General features: G+C 42.1%; 1 protein-coding gene across 6 annotated transcripts in view; it reads right to left on the bottom strand.

Annotated features, from left to right (window-relative positions):
* LOC132888206 (zinc finger protein 501-like) overlaps positions 1–6195 on the bottom strand; it is a 37101-nt gene extending 30906 nt beyond the window's left edge. For 2 of the 6 annotated variants that reach the window (XM_060924260.1, XM_060924263.1), the window contains exons 1-4: positions 6012–6195; positions 2388–2487; positions 1563–1601; positions 1346–1455 (exon numbers count right to left, since the gene is read on the bottom strand). In XM_060924260.1, the coding sequence (XP_060780243.1) occupies positions 1346–1455; positions 1563–1582 (130 nt within the window). In that variant the 5' untranslated portion in view covers positions 1583–1601; positions 2388–2487; positions 6012–6195. Of the gene's footprint in view, positions 1–1345; positions 1456–1561; positions 1602–2387; positions 2488–5817; positions 5873–6011 lie in introns of those variants that run through there. The other 4 variants (XM_060924262.1, XM_060924261.1, XM_060924265.1 and 1 more) reach the window with 4 other exon arrangements.
* Between the last annotated feature and the right edge of the window lie 15931 nt (positions 6196–22126).

The following is a 22126-nucleotide window of genomic DNA, read 5'->3' as shown; positions in this document are numbered from 1 at the left end:
TGGCAGAATCTGTCTTTCTACAGCTGGCCTCCTTAGCCATCAGAGAAGCCACATCGGTAGAGCAGTACCAAATTACAAATCAATATACTGTATGCTGCAGGTTGACCTGATTTGTCACATTTGCCAGAAGGTCTGTAAAAACCGTTCCGGACTAACACGCCATACGCATGTGCAGCCGCAACAACAGGCTACATATAATTCGGGACCCATGCACACGGATTATGTTTGCCGGCTTTGCAACAAGCTTTGTAAATCTCTGGCTGGCTTCAAAAGCCATTGTCGTTCCCATAACGACTAATTTTAGAATGATTGTCAGCAATGGTCATACTCGTTTAACGAGTCAACAGCCATTTATATAATCAGCCCATAGCTCCCTAGGAGCATAGGCCACCAACAAGAGCTTTTCATCTAGTTCTATTCTGTGCAGTTTTCTCTAGTGTTGACCATGAATAGCCTCGGCTTTCATTTTGCCTTCAACGGGTCTTCTCCAGGTGTTTTTAGGACGACCTCTTTTCCTTGTGGGTTCCATTTTAAAGCTTGCTTACTGATATTCTTTGGTGACTTCCTGAGTGTGTGTCCTATCCAGCTCCACTTCTTCTTCTGGATTTGCATCTCTACTGGTTGTTGATTGGTTAATTCCCATAGTTCTTTGTTCTTCATTTTATCTGACCATCTAACATTCATTATTCTCCTCAGACAATAATTAAGGAATGTTTGAATTTTCCTAAGCATAGCTTTGGTAGTTCTCCAAGTCTCTGCTCCATACAAGAGAACGGACTTAACATTCAATAACCCTGTACTCAGATTAGCCCTTTGAGATCAAGGTTGTCCACAGGCCGGGGGCGACTATCTTTCCTGTCAGGGGGAGGGAGGGGGGATTTGGGAGTCAGCTACAGGCTAGATGGCTCTCCAGGCTGAGTCAGGTGGTGGGGGTATGTGGCAGCAGGAGCGTGGTTGAGCGCCGAGTTGTGAATGAAGAATGATGCTGAGGAAAGTGAGTGGCAAACAATCACACCCAGGTCTAATTAATGTTGTGTGCGCCTTTCAGTGACAGCCGAGGGCTGACAAGGGAAGAGTGGAGAGGAGGCAGTTCTCCTGACAGGAGTGTTCATGTGTGTGTCTGTCTGTCACTCTCTCCCAAACTGCTGAAAAGCAGCGTTTCAGTTAATTAATTAAAAAAAAAAAAACAACAACCCCGAAACAAAAACCCGCTGGTCTGAGAGTGGGCTGGAGATGATGCTGGAGAGGCCACAGCCACAACTAACACTTGCTAGTATGAATGTAGGTTTAGACTATAAAATGATGCAGAATCATCAAGTGTTATTTAGACTCAGGCTTCTCTCACAGAGGTACTCGTCATCATTAGGTGGTTCTTCTTTAATGTAGATAATTTTCAGTTCTTTGTGACTGTTGCTTTCACAGGTGTCCTCGTCTAGCTGCATGTTCTCTCCCTCCCAAAGCAAGCCATGTGTGAACAAGAATCCAGGAATTAGCATACATCATTACATGACCATTTACAAATTTTCAGGAGACTGACATTTTATAAAGGATGAATATTTACCACTAGTGAGTATGGCTTCATGGTTTCCTCAATAGTCCTTCTGTAAGTAAGTAAATAAATAAATGAATGACATTACAATATATTAGGGAACATCACTGATTGTTTCCACCACAAACTGGATTTGAATTGGAATCCGCTTTAATAGTTTTCATGAAATTATGCTGTGCTTCCATTAGGCATTTTCTGGATATTATTAGAAACCACCAGAACTTATCAGGCTCATTCTTCTTGCAATAATTAACAGAAGACAATTAGACAAACCACCCGCTACCACAAAGAACAAGAAAATGTGAACAACTTGCAGATTTTTAGAGTTAACGTGATCTTTAATGGCATTCTAGAGTTTAGAATTCAGGAACAGATTGTTTTTTTCACTCACTTTGGTAGGAAAATTAACATTACCCACAATGCCATTCAAATATCTTCTGATAGCGTTGTAGTGGCATTTACCCTCCCTTCATGTCTCCCTAATGAGAATGATGCAGCAGTGTTTTAGACCTTTATTCCATTCAGCTCTTTCAGTTACACATCAGCCTCCAAAGCTTCAACTTTCACACTAATGGCATCATGCGCATCATCTCATAGATTGCTAACTAGCCAAGGCAAGTCTCTTCCATAACTCAGTGTAACTTCATTGGAAAACAGCATTGCATTCGAGGTCTTCGAGTCCAGCGTTTACTCTAACATCTCCATGACTTCTACACTGAATTTCCCATTAATATGATGCTGAACATTGCTGGAAAATGAAAGAGTTGAAATGAAAAAAGAAAAAAAAAATCTCTTGCACTTTTGGTTTTGGGAGTTGACAGCAAAATGTGACACTTACCACTTATGTTTGAGATTGTTTCAAATTTCCTCCTATTAAACTCCATTGTAACTGAATTAGCAACAACGTCCTCCTGACTTTTTACAGGACTAGAGGTGGCCTGTAAGACAAAAATCTCAATTTTCGGAGGCATTTCAACAATACACAACATATAGGTTTGTTCACAAACTGTCCATGATACAAAAAGTATTGCAAAAAAAACAAACAACAAAAAAAACCCAACAACCCTATTTATTAAAAAACCTGACAAAGAGGGGAAAAATTAATCCGTAAAAAAAAAAAGCCTTTTACATTTATAAGGATTAAAGACGCTGACTGCAAAGTAATCTGAAATTTAATTTATTCTTATTATTTTTTTAAATTCTGCATGACATTTTCCTCTGTTTCGCAAGAACAATATCTTGTGGGTGAGATTATTTATGTGCTGAGGGTCACTTTTCTCTGTTTTGGAACAGAATAGCCTACCTCTTAAGGTAAACAGTGTGACCCTATGGAAATAGCCTAATGTGAAGCTCATGTTTCAAGTCATTCAAATTCTGTAAAGCTGCTTTGCAACAATGTTTATTGTTAAAAGCGCTATATAAATGAACTTGACTTGAAGCGCTTTAACTAATTAGCATAACGTGTCTAATAGACGGCAGCGTGGCAGTACCTTGCAGTGGCCTCTCCGGATCCAAAATGGTGCTTTCTTGTGTCGTTTTGTTATTTTGCCCGACCTCGTACAGCACATAGATATTGGATCAACTAGTATTTGTGTTGACCATTGCCAGACACTCCTTCAGTACAGAAATCATGGAGAAAACATCATAAAAGTTGATCTGCTGAAGAAGCTATGTGACCTCGGCCTGCTGCAAGGAACAGGCCTCCAATCCTCGGCTTCACCTGAAGCCGGTGACCTGGGGAAGAGCCATGGAAAGTAGTGTGCGAGGAGGTGAAAACACAACAAGCATGGGGGTGTCCATGCTAGGCTAACAGCTAACCCTAGTCAGCCGGCTCTCCCATCCATTCTCCAATGTCTGCTCCCTGGAAAATAACCTGGACTATATCAGACTCCAGCAGACTACCCAGTGTGAGTTTAGAAATTGCTGTATCCATGTTTTCATGAAGACGTGGCTTAGCGACAGAGTTGTGGACGCCACCATTCAGGTGGACGGGCTAGCTTTGTTCCAAGCTGACAGAAATGCAGCTCTGTGCGCCAAGACCCGCAGAGGTGGCTCAACACAGAACGGTGCAGGAATTCAGTGCTAGTGTCTAGTTATTGCACATCGCTAGTAGAGTTTGTGACTCTTAGATGTGGGCAATTCCATGTAAATGTCAACCTCACCATGCAAAAATAAAGCAACATGTAATACATCAAAACCACTCCCAGAGATATCACCTAGGCCTGTATTTTACAGATGTGAATAAGTTGAACCAATTTGTAACCAACCTAATATGTCACTGTCAGTCTTTCTTTCTTATAATGTAAAACCCAAGCTAAAATCAACTTTGATCATGTACAATTCTATATTATTGCCACAAGCCACAGAAATGTATGCTAAAATCCACAAAACAGCAAAACAATAGCCATCCTAAATATTATTTAAGAACTTTGATAGTTTTAGCTGATATTTAGAGACTTTTTCAAAGGGTTATGGTGGTTAAATTGCTGATTTTCTAAACATATGCCATGTCTATTTCAGACGCGTCACATCCATAACGGAATTTCGTCACATCCATAACGCTGACTTTTCCTTCCGAAACTCTGCATGAAATACAAAATATTTTAAACAAAGATTTTTTAATATTCACCTTGGACCCCTCTATCAAATGGATATCTCCATTTCGACATTAGGTTTACGATTTCACAGAGTTTGATAAAAATGTACAGTCACCCAAGAAAAGTGATACTTTTTCTGTCACATCCATAATGCATCTTTTATTGGCATTTTCTGGCATGCCCTAGATGTACTATGGGAATTGTTCTTGTTCTATCACTTCTTCAGTATGGTACAGCCTTAAAATATGCAACACCTGTTTAAATACTGGGAGACAATAAAACATGCACTGGGTCATTTGTTGCCATTTTGAGTTCAAGTGTCACGTCCATAACGCTGGAATTGCTCATGTAGACCATTTTTATTTACCAAGTGATACTGGTTGGCACTGCACCATCTATGCCAGTTGTTTTTGTTTTTTTTTGCACTGTCCTTGATGTTTGCACCTGCTACACTCATGCACTTTATTATGTGTGTAGATTTGTAGTCCTGTGATGTTTTATGTACACCTGGAGAAACGCTGCTTCATTTGAACTGTGTACTGTCCCAACTATATCTGGTTAAATGACAATAAAAAAAAGCCTTGACATAACTATGGAACTGCATCACAGCAAGATGGCAACAGGCAGAAAACATCGTGACTCAGCATCAGCCTCAGAGTTTTGAGTCGCAGGGATGCAATTTGTGGTTGACATTCATGAACAGCTCCGTGAAACAAAAGATAAATATATCTTTTCTCTGTTCCTGCTTTTGTGTTCTCATTTCTTTCTCTGTAAGATCAAAACACGAGGTGTATAACTCCATACTTGCTACCGTGGAGTCGAGCTCATGCATTCTAAGCCTAAGATAGCTACGCGCTATCTAGAATGATTTAGTTATCTGTCCAAAAAAAAAATTACACGTCATTTAGCCTTGCTCCATCCTGCAGTTGCACTCACTAGGCAGGCTTTCCTTTTCTTTCCACTGGCAGGAGAACCGAGTCCATCGTGTTTGCCCATGCCGACTTGTTTTGGTTAAAAGTAAGTCACACACACCCCATGGTGGTCACATAATATTGTTGCTCGCTTGCTTTGGCAATCTCCAGAATCGTAAAATGCGGGATGCTTTTTGTCTCAGCAAACCATTTACACACAGGATACACGGTGTGTGTAGCAGCAAAACATCTCGGAACTCCAACTTTGCAGTCAGAACCTTTAAGTAAATGTTAACAGATCATCTGCTTTTGGTCAGTTTGTAATTTATTTAAAAATTAGATAATTTTTGTAATTTATACAAAAATGTATTGGTGGCTTAGTGCTTGAATTCAGCAGCCATTAAAAAAAAATAATAATATAGTTTGTAATTTATTTTAAAAATATATCCATGATCTCACAAAAGTGTATTGTGACAATTTATCACAATCTTGAAATTATATTATATTATATCCCAGAGCCTTAAATTAACACTTATTTTTTAAACATTAAAATCCATCATAATGAAAATTAATATAATTAATATAACTAAACTAAGAGAGCTGCCACACCCTGAAACTATTAAAAACTGATGATACAGAAGAATAAATAAGTGCTAACAAAATCGATTAAATTTACAAAATTCGATAAAGTGTAAATGGAATAAAAGAAATGAGCTTCACAGTAAATAAAAACCAGGATCAACCTTGAAAAATAAATTACCTCAGGGCTCGTCTACCTGAAACAATTTACGGAGGTTCCACCCCAAATGTCACACACCGTCTGCAGTGCGCACTAACTAGTGTATGAGACGTCATTACAAAGCATATCTAGTGCACTCGCGTAGGGAGTATGGAGTAATTTGGGCTTTATCCGTTAGCCTGACAGCTCAGTTAGCAAGCTTCAGTTTAACTCACCTCGAGCTTTCAAGCAGAATGTTGTTAAACACCTCACATACAAACAATTTTATTTATTTTAAACCACATTAAATCCAATCTTCGCTGAAAAACCATGAGCAAAATTCTATCAGGAAGAAATGATGAAGCTGGGTCAAAAAGAGCAGAAATCCAATCAGGAAAACTGCCTCGCGCACTACTTCTACTGCTGTCACCTTCTGGATACCAGACATGCACACTGCCACCTACTGGAACATCCGAGTAATAATAATAATAATAATACATTAGTTTTATATAGCGCTTTTCTTGACACTCAAAGACGCTTTACAACAGTTATAGACAAGGAAAAAAAAATAAAGAAAAAAATAAAGAAAATAAAAATAATAATAATTAAATAAAATAAAAAATAAAAAGTCTACCAAGTAGGGGTAAGGATGTAATTCCCGTGGTGTAGCAGCCACAGTCCCACCAAAAGGCGCATGAAAACAAGTCCCACATCTCCAGCACCGCCGCCGTGACGCAGTCAGCCACATCGCTTGAACACCACGAAGCGAGCAGAGAAGCTCCGCCACACAGAGCGCTGGTGTGTCCCAAACCGCCCGCACTGCCGCCGCAACGCCACCGAGCAACACCGCCCGGAACATCACGCCAAGCGTCAAAGCGCAGAGCGCTGGACAACCACGATGCCAAATGAGCAACGAGCTCACTGCAGTCCACAGCCGGGAGCGCAGGCATCACCCGCGGCGAACCAAGGCCTGGAGGGAAACCAACGCCCAAAACTGGGTCCGGAGCTACACCACAACCAGCGGACAAAACACTCAAACAAACATCAAACTACACAAACATGCACAAAAATAAATAAATAAATAAATAAATAAAATGAAAATAGAAAAGAAAAAAAATGAAATAAAAAAAATAATCCAAACGTTAACACTAACAGCTAGTGTGGCAGCAAATGAAAGACATGACTAGTCACATATGCCCCTTTTTCACCAAAGCAGTTCCAGGGCTGGTTCGGGGCCAGTGCTTAGTTTGGAACCGGGTTTTCTGTTTCCACTGACAAAGAACTGGCTCTGGGGGCAGAAAAAACAGTTCCAGGCTAGCACCAACTCTCTGCTGGGCCAGAGGAAAGAACCGCTTACGTCAGCGGGTGTGTGTGTGTGTGTGTGGAGTTGTTAAGACCAACAACAATAACAAGACCACGAAAGATTGCCATTTTTAAGCGACGAGAAGCAGCAGCTGTACAAACGCGAAGTCATCCATTATTATTATTATTGTTGTTGCTGCTGTTGCTTCTTCCGTGTTGTTGTTGCTTCGATATTCGCGCCAAGGTTTATGCAAACGTAGCGACGTAACTGACGGAAACAACGACGTAATGAAGTGGCTTCCCTTAGCACCGCGAGCTATGGAAAAGCAAACTGGTTCTCAGCTGGCTCGCAAGTTGAACGAGTTGTGAACCAGCACCAGCACTGGCCCCGAACCAGCCCTGGAACTGATTTGGTGGAAAAGGGGTAACAGAAAATTCATACCACATTGCTCGTCGTGTGGGTCAACAAGGAGCACGCGCTCCTTGTTGACCCATCCCAGTGGAATGTCAGGCTGGGATCGAAAAGAATGCTACTGGCAAAGAGGCAACAATTGGTAGATGACTACTGAAGTGTAAGAAAATATTTCTAATTTCCACATTCAATTGCCGATCCCTTTCTTCGGAAAAGAAATTAGGCGAGCTAACAGCTTCAGCACAAGAATTCAACATTGATATTGTCTGCATCCAAGAACATCGTATATTACATGAAGATATTGCCACTAAACATCACGTTTTGAAAAACAAGTGGGTGTTACTCACCAGCTCTGCAGAAAAAGCTTTGAACAACACAACAATTAGAGGTGTAGGAATGCTATTCAGCCCAAAAGCATACAAGGCTTTAAACTCAGTGGAAACCATCAGCCCCAGAATAATGAAAGCAACGTTTAATGGGAACCCAGCTGTTACCATCATTTCTTGTTACAGTCCTACCAATGTCTCAAATGTACTGTAGAAGACAAAGATCAATTTTATTTTGAGCTTATTTCACTGACAAGGTCTATTCCAAAACATAACTTGATCATAATTGGTGGAGACATGAACGCTAGAATTGGTAAAAGTGATGCCAAGGGTTCTGTGTATAACGCGGCTACAAATGAAAATGGAAGATGTCTGTTAGACTACATGCAAGAATGTGGGTTGAAAGCTCTCAATACCATATATAGAAAGCGTAAGGGAAAACTTTGGACACACATCTTACCAAGAGGTTCAAAGTCACAAATTGACTATATACTGATAAATGAGAAATGGAAAACTAGTGCACTGAACTGCGAAGCTTTTAAAACCTTCTACACAGTTGGATCTGACCATCGAATTGTAACAGCCAAAGTGAGACTAAGTCTGAGACAAAATAAACCATCCACTAGAAAGAAATCACAGTATGACTGGAGTAGGCTTCTATTTGATGATCACATCAAGGAACTTTACTCTATAGAGGTGAAGAATCAATTCCAGGTATTTCAGAACCCAGAGGTTGTTAGCGACTCCAATGAAATATACAACAATATCATACAGGCTCATGAGGAAGCAGCAAAGAAACACATACCTGTAAAGAACAAAGTCAAACAACATGTTCCATGGGAGAACGAAAATATCACTGTTAGGAGGAAAGCAGTGAAAGATGCCTTGAACGCAGTCAATCAGAGGGAAACAAGGAGCAATGTAAAGAAACTGCAAGATGCGAAAAAACAGCTTGAGGAAGCCTACACTATAGAACAGGAAAGCTATGCCCAAGGAAAAATAAATGAAATTGAAAGTGCAGCTGAGCACCAAAAATTTAAACTGGTATGGGAAACAGTGAATGAATTCACTGGAAGGAAGGGTGCTAGTGTCGGGAAAATAACAGCCAAGGGTCCAGAGGATCGTGTCCGAAGATGGAGGGATTACTTTATGAACCTACTTGGACAGCCACCTGTTATTACAAGTAAACCAACAAGACTTGTGATCCAACAAACACTACTCATCAACACAGAAAATTTCACCCTTGAAGAATTGAGGAAATGGTTGTCTGTGTCTATGTGTCAGCCCTGTGATGACCTGGTGACTTGTCCAGGGTGTACCCCGCCTTTTGCCCATAGTCAGCTGGGATAGGCTCCAGCTTGCCTGCGACCCTGTAGAACAGGATAAAGTGGCTAGAGATAATGAGAATGAGAAGAATTGAGGAAATGTATCAAAGGTTTTAAAAACAACAATGCATCTGGACTTGACAACATCCCCATTGAAGCCTGGAAGACAGATGCCATGAGCACACAACTTCTTGAAGTCTGCAATAGAACTCTGAATGGCGACAGACCTGATATTTGGGTGAAAAGCGGTATTGTGCCACTACCAAAAAAAGGTAACCTGGGAGACACAGGGAATTATCGTGGAATATCTCTGACTGTTATAGCTGCAAAGATCTACAATAAAATGATTCTAAATAGAATAAGGCCACAGCTGGATCCGCTCTTGTGAATAAATCAAAATGGATTTTGATCCGGAAGGTCAACTTTGGCTCAAATTCTAGCACTGAGAAGATTAATAGAAGGAATTAAGGCTAAGCAGTTGCAAGCAGTCATCACGTTTGTGGATTTCAACAAGGCCTTTGACTCAATACACAGAGAGAAGTTAATAGAAATTTTGTTAGCTTATGGAGTACCATCCAAAATTGTAAAAGCTATCAACATACTTTACCAAGACACGGTTGCACAAGTGCTGACACCTGATGGAGATACAGAATTTTTTGATGTAGTTGCTGGTGTACTCCAAGGGGATACCTTTGTACCATTTCTGTTTATAATTGCACTTGACTATGGAAGTATACATCACTGACACAGACTTTGCTGACGATCTGGCCTTGCTTTCAAATTGCTTGGAACAGGCTCAACTTCTCTTGTCAAGGCTAGAGGCTGCAGGGGAGGAAATTGGCTTACACCTGAACCATAAAAAGACCGAGTATATGTTGTACAATCAACTGGATGCCGATTTAGTGACACTTGAAGGAAAGAAACTGAAGCGGGTCGATAACTTTAGGTATCTTGGGTCATGGATAGAATCAAATGGACTTAGAAACTAGAATAGGGCTGGCATGGAACGCGCTAAACAAGATGGAGAAGATGTGGAATTCCAAACTGCACTGCTCTTTAAAACTCCATTTCTTTAGAGCAACCGTTGAAAGTGTTCTATTATATGGCGCAGAGAGTTGGACTCTCACTAGTGCCATGTGTAACAGACTAGATGGCATATATACAAAAATGTTGAGAACAGTCCTGGGTTACACATGGAGAGATCACATAACCAACAAAGAGCTATATGGTGATCTGAGAAGCATAACTTCAATGTTGAGGGAAAGGCAACTTATGTTCATCGGTCATATCTGGAGGAAAAGGGATGAAATGGCAAATCAGTTACTCTTTTGGGAGCCACGACATGGAAAGAGGAAACCTGGTAGACCAGCACTTACCTATTTGGATCAGCTTGAAAAGGACACTGGCCTCACAAAGGATGAATTAAGCATATTATGGATGATAGAAAGTTGTGGCAACGTCATGTCTGTCCGGGGAAACCCGAATTAGATAGATAGATAGATAGATAGATAGATAGATAGATAGATAGATAGATAGATAGATAGACAGATAGACAGATAGATAGATAGATAGATAGATAGATAGATAGATAGATAGATAGATAGATAGATAGATAGAATACTAACAGTAATCACAACACTACTACTAACACATATCCAATACAAACATGAACACTAATCTCCTTTCTACCCTCTGGTAAGTAGCTCAGAAATATCTGCACACACCCAACACACTCACTGAAACATTCACAATCACTGACCTTTTGAATCACACTCCATTTAAAGGAGATACGCAGAACCTTTATTTTTAAATACATTTCTGAGTGAATAGTATCTCCATCCTTGACTCTTGTATGCTGCATAAATGGGAATAAAAAAATAGATATATTTTTGAGAGTTAAAATCGACCGCAAAGTTGGCATTCAAGCTGCCCCGCTGAGCCAGCCAGCCAAGAGTGCGTGACGTCACAGCGGTAACCGGTTTTAAGGCCGAGGCCTTTGGCATGTACAGCGGTGCTTGAAAGTTTGTGAACCATTTGGAATTTTCTATATTTCTGCATAAATATGACCTAAAACATCATCAGATTTTCACACAAGTCCTAAAAGTAGATAAAAGAGAACCCAGTTAAACAACTGAGACAAAAAAACATTATATTTGGTCATTTATTTATTGAGGAAAATGATCCAATATTACATATCTGTGAGTTTCAAAACTATGTGAACCTCTAGGATTAGCAGTTAATTTGAAGGTGAAATTAAAGTCAGGTGTTTTCAATCAATGGGATGACAATCAGGTGTGAGTGGGCACCCTGTTTTATTTAAAGAACACGGATCTATCAAAGTCTGATCTTCACAACACATGTTTGTGGAAGTGTATCATGGCACAAACAAAGGAGATTTCTGAGGACCTCAGAAAAAGTGTTGTTGATGCTCATCAGGCTGGAAAAGGTTACAAAATCATCTCTAAAGAGTTTGGACTCCACCAATCCACAGTCAGACAGACTGTGTACAAATGGAGGAAATTCAAGACCATTGTTACCCCCCAGGAGTGGTTGACCAACAAAGATCACTCCAAGAGCAAGGCGTGTAATAGTCGGCAAGGTCCCAAAGGACCCCAGGGTAATTTCTAAGCAACTGAAGGCCTCTTTTACATTGGCTAATGTTAATGTTCATGAGTCTACCATCAGGAGAACACTGAACAACAGTGGTGTGCATGGCAGGGTTGCAAGGAGAAAACCACTGCTCTCCAAAAAGAACATTGCTGCTCATCTGCAGTTTGCTAAAGATCACGCGGACAAGCCAGAAGGCTATTGGAAAAATGTTTTGTGGACAGATGAGACCAAAATAGAATTTTTTGGTTTAAATGAGAAGCATTATGTTTGGAGAAAGGAAAGCACTGCATTATTTAATACTTGTGTCATTTTTAGGGCATACCTAACAACCTGTGTTTTCTCCCCCCCCCCCCCCCCCCATCTGTCCCTCTGAGTTACATGTTGGTCCTGGGATTGAGATGCTGGCCTCTTCTGCCCCTCAGACCTGCTTGATCCATCCTGGTGCCCTGTGTCTGGTCAGAGTTTTATCGCATCGCTCCTGTGAAGGACGGCCCCATGAGGACAGTTGAGGGTTATACCTGGAGGATGCTCTGGACTCTTACAGTAATGCTTTTATGGCTGAGGACTACAGTTGACTTGCTAACTTTAGGACTGCAGTTGTCATGAACAGTTTTGCATTCAAGTTTCCATCAATGAAGAGTTTATAACATCAACGAAACTGTCTTCATGTTAAAACTGTTAATATTATAATCATGCTGTCTGTTGTTGCCCAAATGAGGATGGGTTCCCTTTTGAGTCTGGTTCCTCTCGAGGTTTCTTCCTCATGTCGTCTGAGGGAGTTTTTCCTTGTCACCGTCGCCACAGGCTTGCTCATTGGGGATAGATTAGATTAGGGATAGATTAGGGACAAAATTAGCTCATGTTTTATCTCATCTCATTATCTCTAGCCGCTTTATCCTGTTCTACAGGGTCGCAGGCAAGCTGGAGCCTATCCCGTTCAAATTCTGTAAAGCTGCTTTGCGACAATGTTTATTGTTAAAAGCGCTATACAAATAAACGACTTGACTTGACATTCCAGCATAAGAACCTTATCCCATCTGTGAAACATGGTGGTGGTAGTATCATGGTTTGGGCCTGTTTTGCTGCATCTGGGCCAGGACGGCTTGCCATCATTGATGGAACAATGAATTCTGAATTATACCAGCGAATTCTAAGGAAAATGTCAGGACATCTGTCCATGAACTGAATCTCAAGAGAAGGTGGGTCATGCAGCAAGACAATGACCCTAAGCACACAAGTCCTTCTATCAAAGAATGGTTAAAGAAGAATAAAGTTAGTGTTTTGGAATGGCCAAGTAAAAGTCCTGACCTTAATCCAATGGAAATGTTGTGGAAGGACCTGAAGCGAGCAGTTCATGTGAGGAAACCCACCAACATCCCAGAGTTGAAGCTGTTCTGTACAGAGGAATGGGCTAAAATTCCTCTAAGCCGGTGTGCAGGACTGATCAACAGTTACCGCAAAGGTTTAGTTGCAGTTATTGCTGCACGAGGGGGTCACACCACACTGTGCCATAATTCTCCAAAGACCATCTCTACTCATGGTGTCAAATGCCTTCATCAAATCGACGTAAGTGGAATAAAGGTCAACATTTTGTTCCTGACACTTCTCCTGGAGTTGTCTGGCAGCAAACACCATGTCTGTAGTCCTGCACTCTTTCCGAAAGCCACACTTACTCTCTGGTAGTAGACCTTGCTCGAGATGTGCGATGAGACAATTGAGTAAAACTCTGGCCAAGATCTTTCCTGTGACAGCCAGCAGGGAGATTCCGCGGTAATTGTTGCAGATACGACGGTTACCTTTGCGCTTGTAGAGGTGCATGATGGATGCATCCTTAAAGTCCTGTGGCACAGCCTCATGAAGCCAGATGAGCTGAAAAAGCTGGTGGAGTTTCTCAGTCAGGGCTACTCCCCCCTCTTTATAGACTTCAGCTGGGATGGAGTCTAAACCTGGAGCTTTGCCACTTGAGAGAAGATGGATAGCTTTCTCAATTTCCTCAAATGTTGGTATGGCATCCATGGTCTCGTCAATAGGAACCTGAAGTAGCCTGCTGATGGCTTCATCGTTTATTGATGAGGGCCTATTCAGGATACTCTGAAAGTGTTCTGCCCATCTCTCGAGGACTTTATCCTTGTCAGAGATCAGTGTTGATCCATCAGCACTGAGAAGTGGAGACAGTGAGCCCGTGGTGGTAGGACCATATATTTCTTTCAAGTTGTTGTAAAAGTTCTTCATGTTGTTTCTGTCAGCAAAGCCCTGGATCTCGTCAGCTTTCTTATTTAGCCAGGAGTCCTGCATCTGGCGCAGCTTCGCCTGTACGGTGCTCTGCACATTTCGTAGTATGTCATGCTTTGATGTTGATGTCGGATCATCGAGATGGGCTTTATACGCATGGTGCTTTTCCTCTAGTAGCTGCTCAATCTCCATGCAGTTCTCATCAAACCAGTCTTTGTGCTTTCTGGTACCGTGGTTGGTCCAAGGCATTCCAGGGCCGTGTTGTAAACCATCTCGCGGAGTGCAGTCCACACTATCTCAATATCATGGCCATCCAGTACAGTGGAGTCTAAGCGTTGTTCAAGGGTGTCGGTAAAGGACTGCTTGATATTTCTGACCTTTAACTTGCTGATATTCAGTCGTTTAGGCGCTTTTGCACCCTGGGGCCGTCTTTTGGGCTGGACACGGATATTTAGTTTGGAAACAACCAGGCAGTGATCTGTCCAGCACTCAGCGCCACACATGGTCTTTGTAACCCAAACATCTTGTCTGTCCCTCTTTCACATGATGGAATAGTCAATTAGATGCCAGTGCTTTGAGCGGGGATGCATCCAAGATGTTTTGTTATGCGTAGGGAGACTGAAAATGGTGTTAGTAATCAAAAGGCCATGCTCCACATAGGTCTGCAGAAGGAGGAGACCGTTGCTGTTACATTTTCCTACTCCATGCTTCCCAATCACTCCTTCCCAGGAGGCGCCGTCACAGCCAACTCTCGCATTGAAATCGCCTAGGATAATAAGTTTATCTGCTTCTGGGATCGAGTTGATGACAGTGTTTAGATCTTCATAGAACTTGTCTTTAGCCTCATCTGGATTAGTCATGGTGGCGGCATAGACACTGATAATGGTAGCAAACTTTTGGCCATGGGAAAGAGGGAGTTGCAACGTCATTAGGCGATCACTTACACCCTTCAGGCAACCAGCTAGCTTTCCAACAAGTGATGACTTAACAGCGAACCCAACCCCGGCTTCTCTTCTCTCTTCAGGGCCGCGTCCGCACCAGAAGAAGGTGTAGCCTGCACCTCTCTCGCACAGATCACCCTCTCCTGCCAGCCTGGTTTCACTAAGAGCAGCGATGTCAATGCCATATCTGCCAAGTTCTTTAGCGACGAGTGCTGTGCGTCTCTGGGGTCTTTTGAAGGAATCTCTATCAAGAAGCGTGCGAACATTCCAAGCTGCAAGGGTTATTGGTATTGTTCTAGTTTTCAATTTACTTCCTTTGTTTCGACCGCATGAGTAGAGCCCCCTCCAGTCACGGTAAACTGGCTAGGGTAGGAGGAGTAGGCAATGTTTGGGACACCTTTTCTAGTCCCTTCCTCATGCCGTGGAGGTGAGCAGTGCATTTCCTAAATAGGGCTGCTCAGTCACTCAGACTGCTGCCGAAATCCACTGCTACTCTGATCAGTGAATAGCGATCCAATGGCCTAAGCCGCCTATGTGCAGGGTTGTGGCTACGACTACCAGTGTACCCACACCTGTCACCACGTCACGCGCCTGTCGCCACAGGACTTTCATGGGATAGAGGATGATAGATGACTTGCACAGTGAATTTTAATTAAAGTGAAGAAGAGTTGCGCATCGTCGACCTCACTCTAGTCTGGGACCGTCTAAGAATCCAGTGGCAGGACAAAGTCGAGACGACTGTAGACAGAACCAGATGCAGTGGATGGCCAAGCTGACTTAAAAATACCACATCTTGCCCTATGCACTCCACAGGTGCATTGCTGTAACCGCCTTCTTCTCTATAGCTTCCGCAGGATCTGCTGGTTCCCAGACTTTGTGAGCCTTTCCCGGACTGGGTATGGCCGCAAGGCAGCAGAGGTTTGGAATCAGGGTTTTCCTTCCCCTAGGTGGACTGCCAACCAAGGCTAATGAGCTCCACCTACCCAAAGGGAATATACCATCCCTCACTCGGTCCCTGGTATAACATTTTGTCAAATACAGGTGCACCACGTGTAGGTAGTTATACAGGAGTTAGGTGACCAGAGCTGTGAAGATTAGTCACCCTATGCACCCAAATTAGACAGGCTTTAGCACCACCTCTGGTACAAATTAGACAGGCTTTAGCACCACCTCTGGCTACTATGAAGACAGTGTCATGCCGTATGGGCTTTCTCGCACCCCCTCTGGGTTTCATTGTCTGATTAATGATATACTGAGGGACTTCCTGGGCAAATTTGTAATTGACGACAATATACTGATGACATTCTGATTTACTCCCTCTCTCAGAATACTTATGTCACACACATCAGCCAAGTTTTGTCCCATCTCCTCAAGAATCAGCTCTACAACTAGGGTGAAAAGTTTCATGTCTCTGATATATTCCTAGGATGTGTCATACAGTAAGCCCCAATGTTGTGTCTATGGATTATGCCAGGGTGGTGGCTGTGATGGACTGGCCCACTCCCAAAACTGTCAAATACCTCCAATGTTTCCTTGGCTTCACCAATTTTTACAGGAGGTTCATTTGGGGCTTCAGTTCCATCACTAACCCTCCCACAACTCTCCTCAAATAGGGCCCCAAGCATCTGGCATGGAATCTGGCAGCTGAAAAGGCCTTGGCTAAGTTCAAGACAGCTTTCACCACTGCCCCCATCCTGAAGCACCATGATCCCATTAAGACCCTCATTACTTACAGTAATGCTTTTATGGCTGAGGACTACAGTTGACTTGCTAACTTTGGGACTGCAGTTGTCATGAACAGTTTTGCACTCAAGTTTCCATTAATGAAGAGTTATAACATCAATGAAACTGACTTCATGTTAAAACTGTTAATGTTATAGTCATGTTGTCTGTTGTTGTCCAGGTGAGGATTGGTTCCCTTTTGGGTCTGGTTCCTCTCGAGGTTTCTTCCTCGTGTTGTCTGGGGGAGTTTTTCCTTGCCAGCGTCGCCACGGGCTTGCTCATTGGGGATAGATTAGGGATAAAATTGGCTCATGTCTTGGGTCATTCAGATTCTGTAAAGCTGCTTTGGGACAATGTCTATTATTAAAAGCGCTATACAAACAAACTTGACTTGACCCTCATGGTCGAAGTCCATGCCTCACCCAGTAGCATTATTTTCAAGGAAATTCACACCCGCTGAATAGATCTATAACACAGGGAATTAGGAGCTCCTGGTGGTCAAACTTGCTCTCAAGGAGTAGTGGCACTGGTTAGAGAGGGCCAAGTTTCCATTCCTCATATTCACTAACCATAAGAAATTGGAGTACCTGAAAACTGCCAACAGTCTAAAGCCACATCAAGCTCCATGGGCCCTCTTCTTCATTAGGTTTGATTTCACACTCTTTTACTGACCTGGCTCAAAAAATGTCAAGGCTGACTCCCTGTCCTGTATGTACCCATCTGAGACCTGTGACCACAAACCTGAACCTATCCTACCGCTCTCATGTGTTATCAATGCCATCACATGATTAAGATCAAGAAATCACCAATGCTCCTGCTCACCAAGTTCCTGCTTCATGCCATGTCAGTTGCACCTTTGTACCTCAAATACTCAGGTACAAACTGATCACCCGGTCCCACACAATGCCAGCTATGGGTCATCCCAGCACACATTGTACATACAATCTGTGAAAGTCCAAGTAGTGACCTAACATGCTGACTGATATCCACAGGTACATTTCATCATGTCCAATATGTGCCCAAGCCACAGCCCCACATACCCTACCAGTCAATAAACTCATGCCACTGCCCACTCCACAACATCCCTGGTCCCACATACTCAGATTTTCTCACCAACCTCCCCAAATCCAATGGTAAAAGTGTCATCATGGTGGTCATTGATTTTTCAAAGTCCCTGTGCCTAGTCCTGTTGCTCAGCCTACCCACAACCATGGAGATGGAACAGATTTAACCATGTGTTCTGCAACTTTGGTATCCTGGAGGATAATGTAAGCAATCGAGGTGTACAATTCACCTCATATGTGTGGAAGAGCTTCATGAAGATGTTGGGCGTCTTCATGAGTCTCACATCAGGGTATCAACCACAGACTAATGGTCAAGTTAAGTAAAGTAACTTTATTGGTCTCCCTAGGGAGAAATTTAGCTTAGAGTCAGGGAACATTGCTGCATTGAGAAAAGGACACAAACACACATCTAATTAACTAAAAGAACATATGTGCAATACGGCATTTTTGCTCCAGGTGAACTGTGCAAATTAAAAATCCTAACATTGATACATACAAACATTTAAACAAGTACCATTAATACATTCATACATACATACAAAACTATTCATACATACATACAAACATACCTACCTAACATCCACTGAAGTAATATCTATACATACATACCTATCCATACATCCAATCTAATAACATCTATAATAATAATAATAATAATAATAATAATAATAATAATAAGTTAAATTTATATAGCACGTTTCAAGAAACCCAAGGACGCTTTGCAATTATAGACAAGGAAAAAAATAAATAAATAAAAAATAAAAATAAATAAAAAGTAAAAAGTCCACCAATTAGGGGTCAAGATGTAATTCCAGTGGTGTAGCAGCCACAGTCCCACCAAAAGGCGCACGAAAACAAGTCCCACATCTCCAGCACTGCCACCGTGACGCCGTCAGCAACATTGCTCGAACACCACGCCATGGATCCACAAAGCGAGCAGAGAAGCTCCGCCATGCAGAGGGCTGGTATGTCCAAACCGCCTGCACAGCTGCCACGACACCACCGAGCAACATCGCTCAGAACATCATGCCAAGCGTTAAAGCACAGAGCACTGGACAACCACGATGTAAAATGAGCAACAGGCTCACTGCAGTCCATAGCTGGGAGCACAGGCATCACCCACAGAGAACCAAGGCCTGGAGGGAACCGACGCCCAAAACTAGGTCCGGAGCTACACCACAACCGGCGGACAAAACACTCAAACAAACATCAAACTACACAAACACACAGAAAAAAAATAAATAAATAAAATGAAAATAGAAAAAGAAAATAAAAAGAAAATAAAAAATTCTATACGTTCACATCAATCATATACAATAAAACATCTATACATTCCTAGATATCCATCTAAACCATACATACATTCATATATAACCATACATCCAAACCAATAATATCCATACATCCAAGTTTACAACATCCATACATCTCATTCATACACACTAAAATTGATACCATCCCTACAGTCATACATATAAATTACATTCATACACTTCCTACATATGCAAAAGAACCATAGTTATAAGTATCCTGTGCAAAATAGCCACCTTCCTACATATCCATCTAAACATATCCATACATCCAAACTAATACATTCATACATCCCATTCATACATCACAAAAATTAATACCATTCCTACAGTCATATATATATATAAAAATTACATTCATACATTTCCATACATGTACAAAAGAACCATAGTTCTAAATAACCTGTGCAAAATAGCCAAAGAAAGATAACACATTCTAGTCTTCCATCTATGCATACATACACCATCCATTTATTAGCCCACATACATTCACCTCTGATCATTCAGAAACTTAATTGAAAGGGGGATGAATGAATGTTTATACCTGTTGTGTTTACATAAAGGGACACTATATCTCCTCCCTGAGTGTAAAAGTATATATTCAGAATAAAGCACATGGGAACTGTCAGATAAAATACCTTTAGCCTGACTAATTACTGATTGCTCAAAAAGCTCCTGCAGATTCAGAGGAGCGGGAGTTCCCATGATCTTACTTGCTGTCTTAACCAAACTAAAAATCTGAGCCTTCAACTTTACTGTTAGATTTCCAAACCAACTGGAAATACCGTAACGGAGAATTGATTCTATTGTTGCTCTGAAGAAAATCAACATGATATTTTTACAGACACCAAACAGACAAAGTCTATGCAAGAAATGGAGGCGCTGGTGAACTCTGGCACATACGCTAGACACATGTGTTCTCCAACTCAGGTTACTGTCAATATGAATACCTAAGTATTTGAAGGTGGTCACCTGTTTTATATCTTGACCATGGATGACCGCTGGCATTTTGTCACCCACTGATCTAGGATCAATAAGTCAAGTCAAGTTTATTTGTATAGCGCTTTTAACAATAAACATTGTCGCAAAGCAGCTTTACAGAATTTGAACAACTTAAAACATGAGCTAATTTTATCCCTAATCTATCCCCAATGAGCAAGCCTGTGGCGACGGTGGCAAGGAAAAACTCCCTCAGACGATATGAGGAAGAAACCTCAAGAGGAAGAAACCTCGAGAGGAACCAGACTCAAAAGGGAACCCATCCTCATTTGGGCAACAACAGACAGCCTGACTATAATATTAACAGTTTTAACATGAGGACAGTTTCGTTGATGTTATAACTCTTCATTGATGGAAACTTGAGTGCAAAACTGTTCATGATAACTGCAGTCCTAAAGTTAGCGAGACAACTGCAGTCCTCAGCCATAAAAGCATTACTGTAAGAGTCAAGAGCATCCTCCAGGTATAACCCTCAACTATCCTCATGGGGCCGTCCTTCACAGGAGCGATGCGATAAAACTCCGACCAGACACAGGGCACCATGATGGATCAAGCAGGTCCGAGGGGCAGAAGAGGCCAGCATCTCAATCCCAGGACCAACATGTAACTCAGAGGGACAGATTGGGGGGGAAGAGAGAGAGAAAGAAAACACATGTTGTTAGGTATGCCCTAAAAATGACAAGTATTAAATCTGTGTGGTAGGCTCACAGAGACGAGAGTCTTGACATCAGGCATAACACACAACAATGGCATGTTAATATGGTAAAAAATATATCATGACCTGCTCTGGCTGGATGCTTGATTGGGTGATGGGAGCACACGCCTCAGCAATGATGAGATGCAGATGGGACCCTTAGGGCTGGCCAAGACAATTCAGTTACATTTCACCGGGCCTGGGACATGCGACAGAAGTCTGACGGCCGATTCCCTGCAGGCTACGATAGCCAGTCGAGGTCTCCACCCTCTCCACCAAAAGCTTTCCTGTTGACTCCATGTAACTCAGAGGGACAGATTTGGGGTGGGGGAGGGGGGAGGGAAAGAAAACCCAGGTTGTTAGGTATGCCCAATGTCACCTGAATAAGTAGGAGCAGTATACATATTGCACCGAGTACAAGCAGGGACTCCGGCAACTAACTAAGACAGCATAACTAAAAGGAGAGAGCCAGAAGGTAACACAGGCATGAGGGAGCCCTGGGACATAAAGCAGCCAGCCACTACACAGTCAACAAACTCGAGTGAGCAAGCGAGTGGGGACTGACAGCATCCATACATCCCAGTTTACCAAAACACTCTGTCTGAGGACCCTCCAGATCTACTCCTTTACCTCATAAACACCATTAACAAAAGGCTTGACTAAACAGATATGTTTTCAGCCTAGACTTAAATGCTGAGACTGTGTCTGATTCCCGAACATTACTTGGAAGGCTGTTCCATAACTGTGGGGCTTTGTAAGAAAAGGCTCTGCCCCCTGATGTAGCCTTCACTATACGAGGTACCAGCAGATAGCCTGCACCTTTTGATCTAAGTAGGCGTGGCGGGTCATAGAGGAGCAGAAGTTCACTCAGGTACTGTGGTGCAAGACCATTTAGTGCTTTAAAGGTCAATAGTAGTATTTTATAATCAATACGAAATTTGATTGGGAGCCAATGCAGTGTGGATAAGACAGGGGTGATGTGGTCATATTTTCTAGTTCTAGTAAGGACTCTTGCTGCTGCATTTTGAACTAACTGGAGCTTATTTATGCACTTATTGGAACATCCAGACAATAAGGCATTACAATAATCCAACCTGGAGGGAACGAAAGCATGAACTAGTTTTTCCGTGTCATGTAGTGACATTAAATTTCTTATCTTTGCAATATTTCTGAGATAAAAGAAAGCTATCCGGGTGATGTTATCAATGTGAGTTTCGAATGAAAGACTGGGGTCAATAATCACTCCGAGGTCTTTTACTGCTGCACGTGAAGAAACAGAAAGGCCATCCAGAGTCACTGTGTAATCAGAAAACTTACTTCTAGCTGTATGTGGTCCTAGCACAAGTACTTCAGTCTTGTCAGAGTTAAGCAGAAGGAAATTAATAAGCATCCAGTGTCTAATGTCCTTAACACA

This window comes from Neoarius graeffei, chromosome 6 (assembly GCF_027579695.1).
Source record: "Neoarius graeffei isolate fNeoGra1 chromosome 6, fNeoGra1.pri, whole genome shotgun sequence".
Classification (NCBI taxonomy): domain Eukaryota; kingdom Metazoa; phylum Chordata; class Actinopteri; order Siluriformes; family Ariidae; genus Neoarius; species Neoarius graeffei.
The sequence above is the reverse complement of the archived record's forward strand: the minus strand, read 5'-3'. Positions and strand labels throughout refer to the sequence as shown.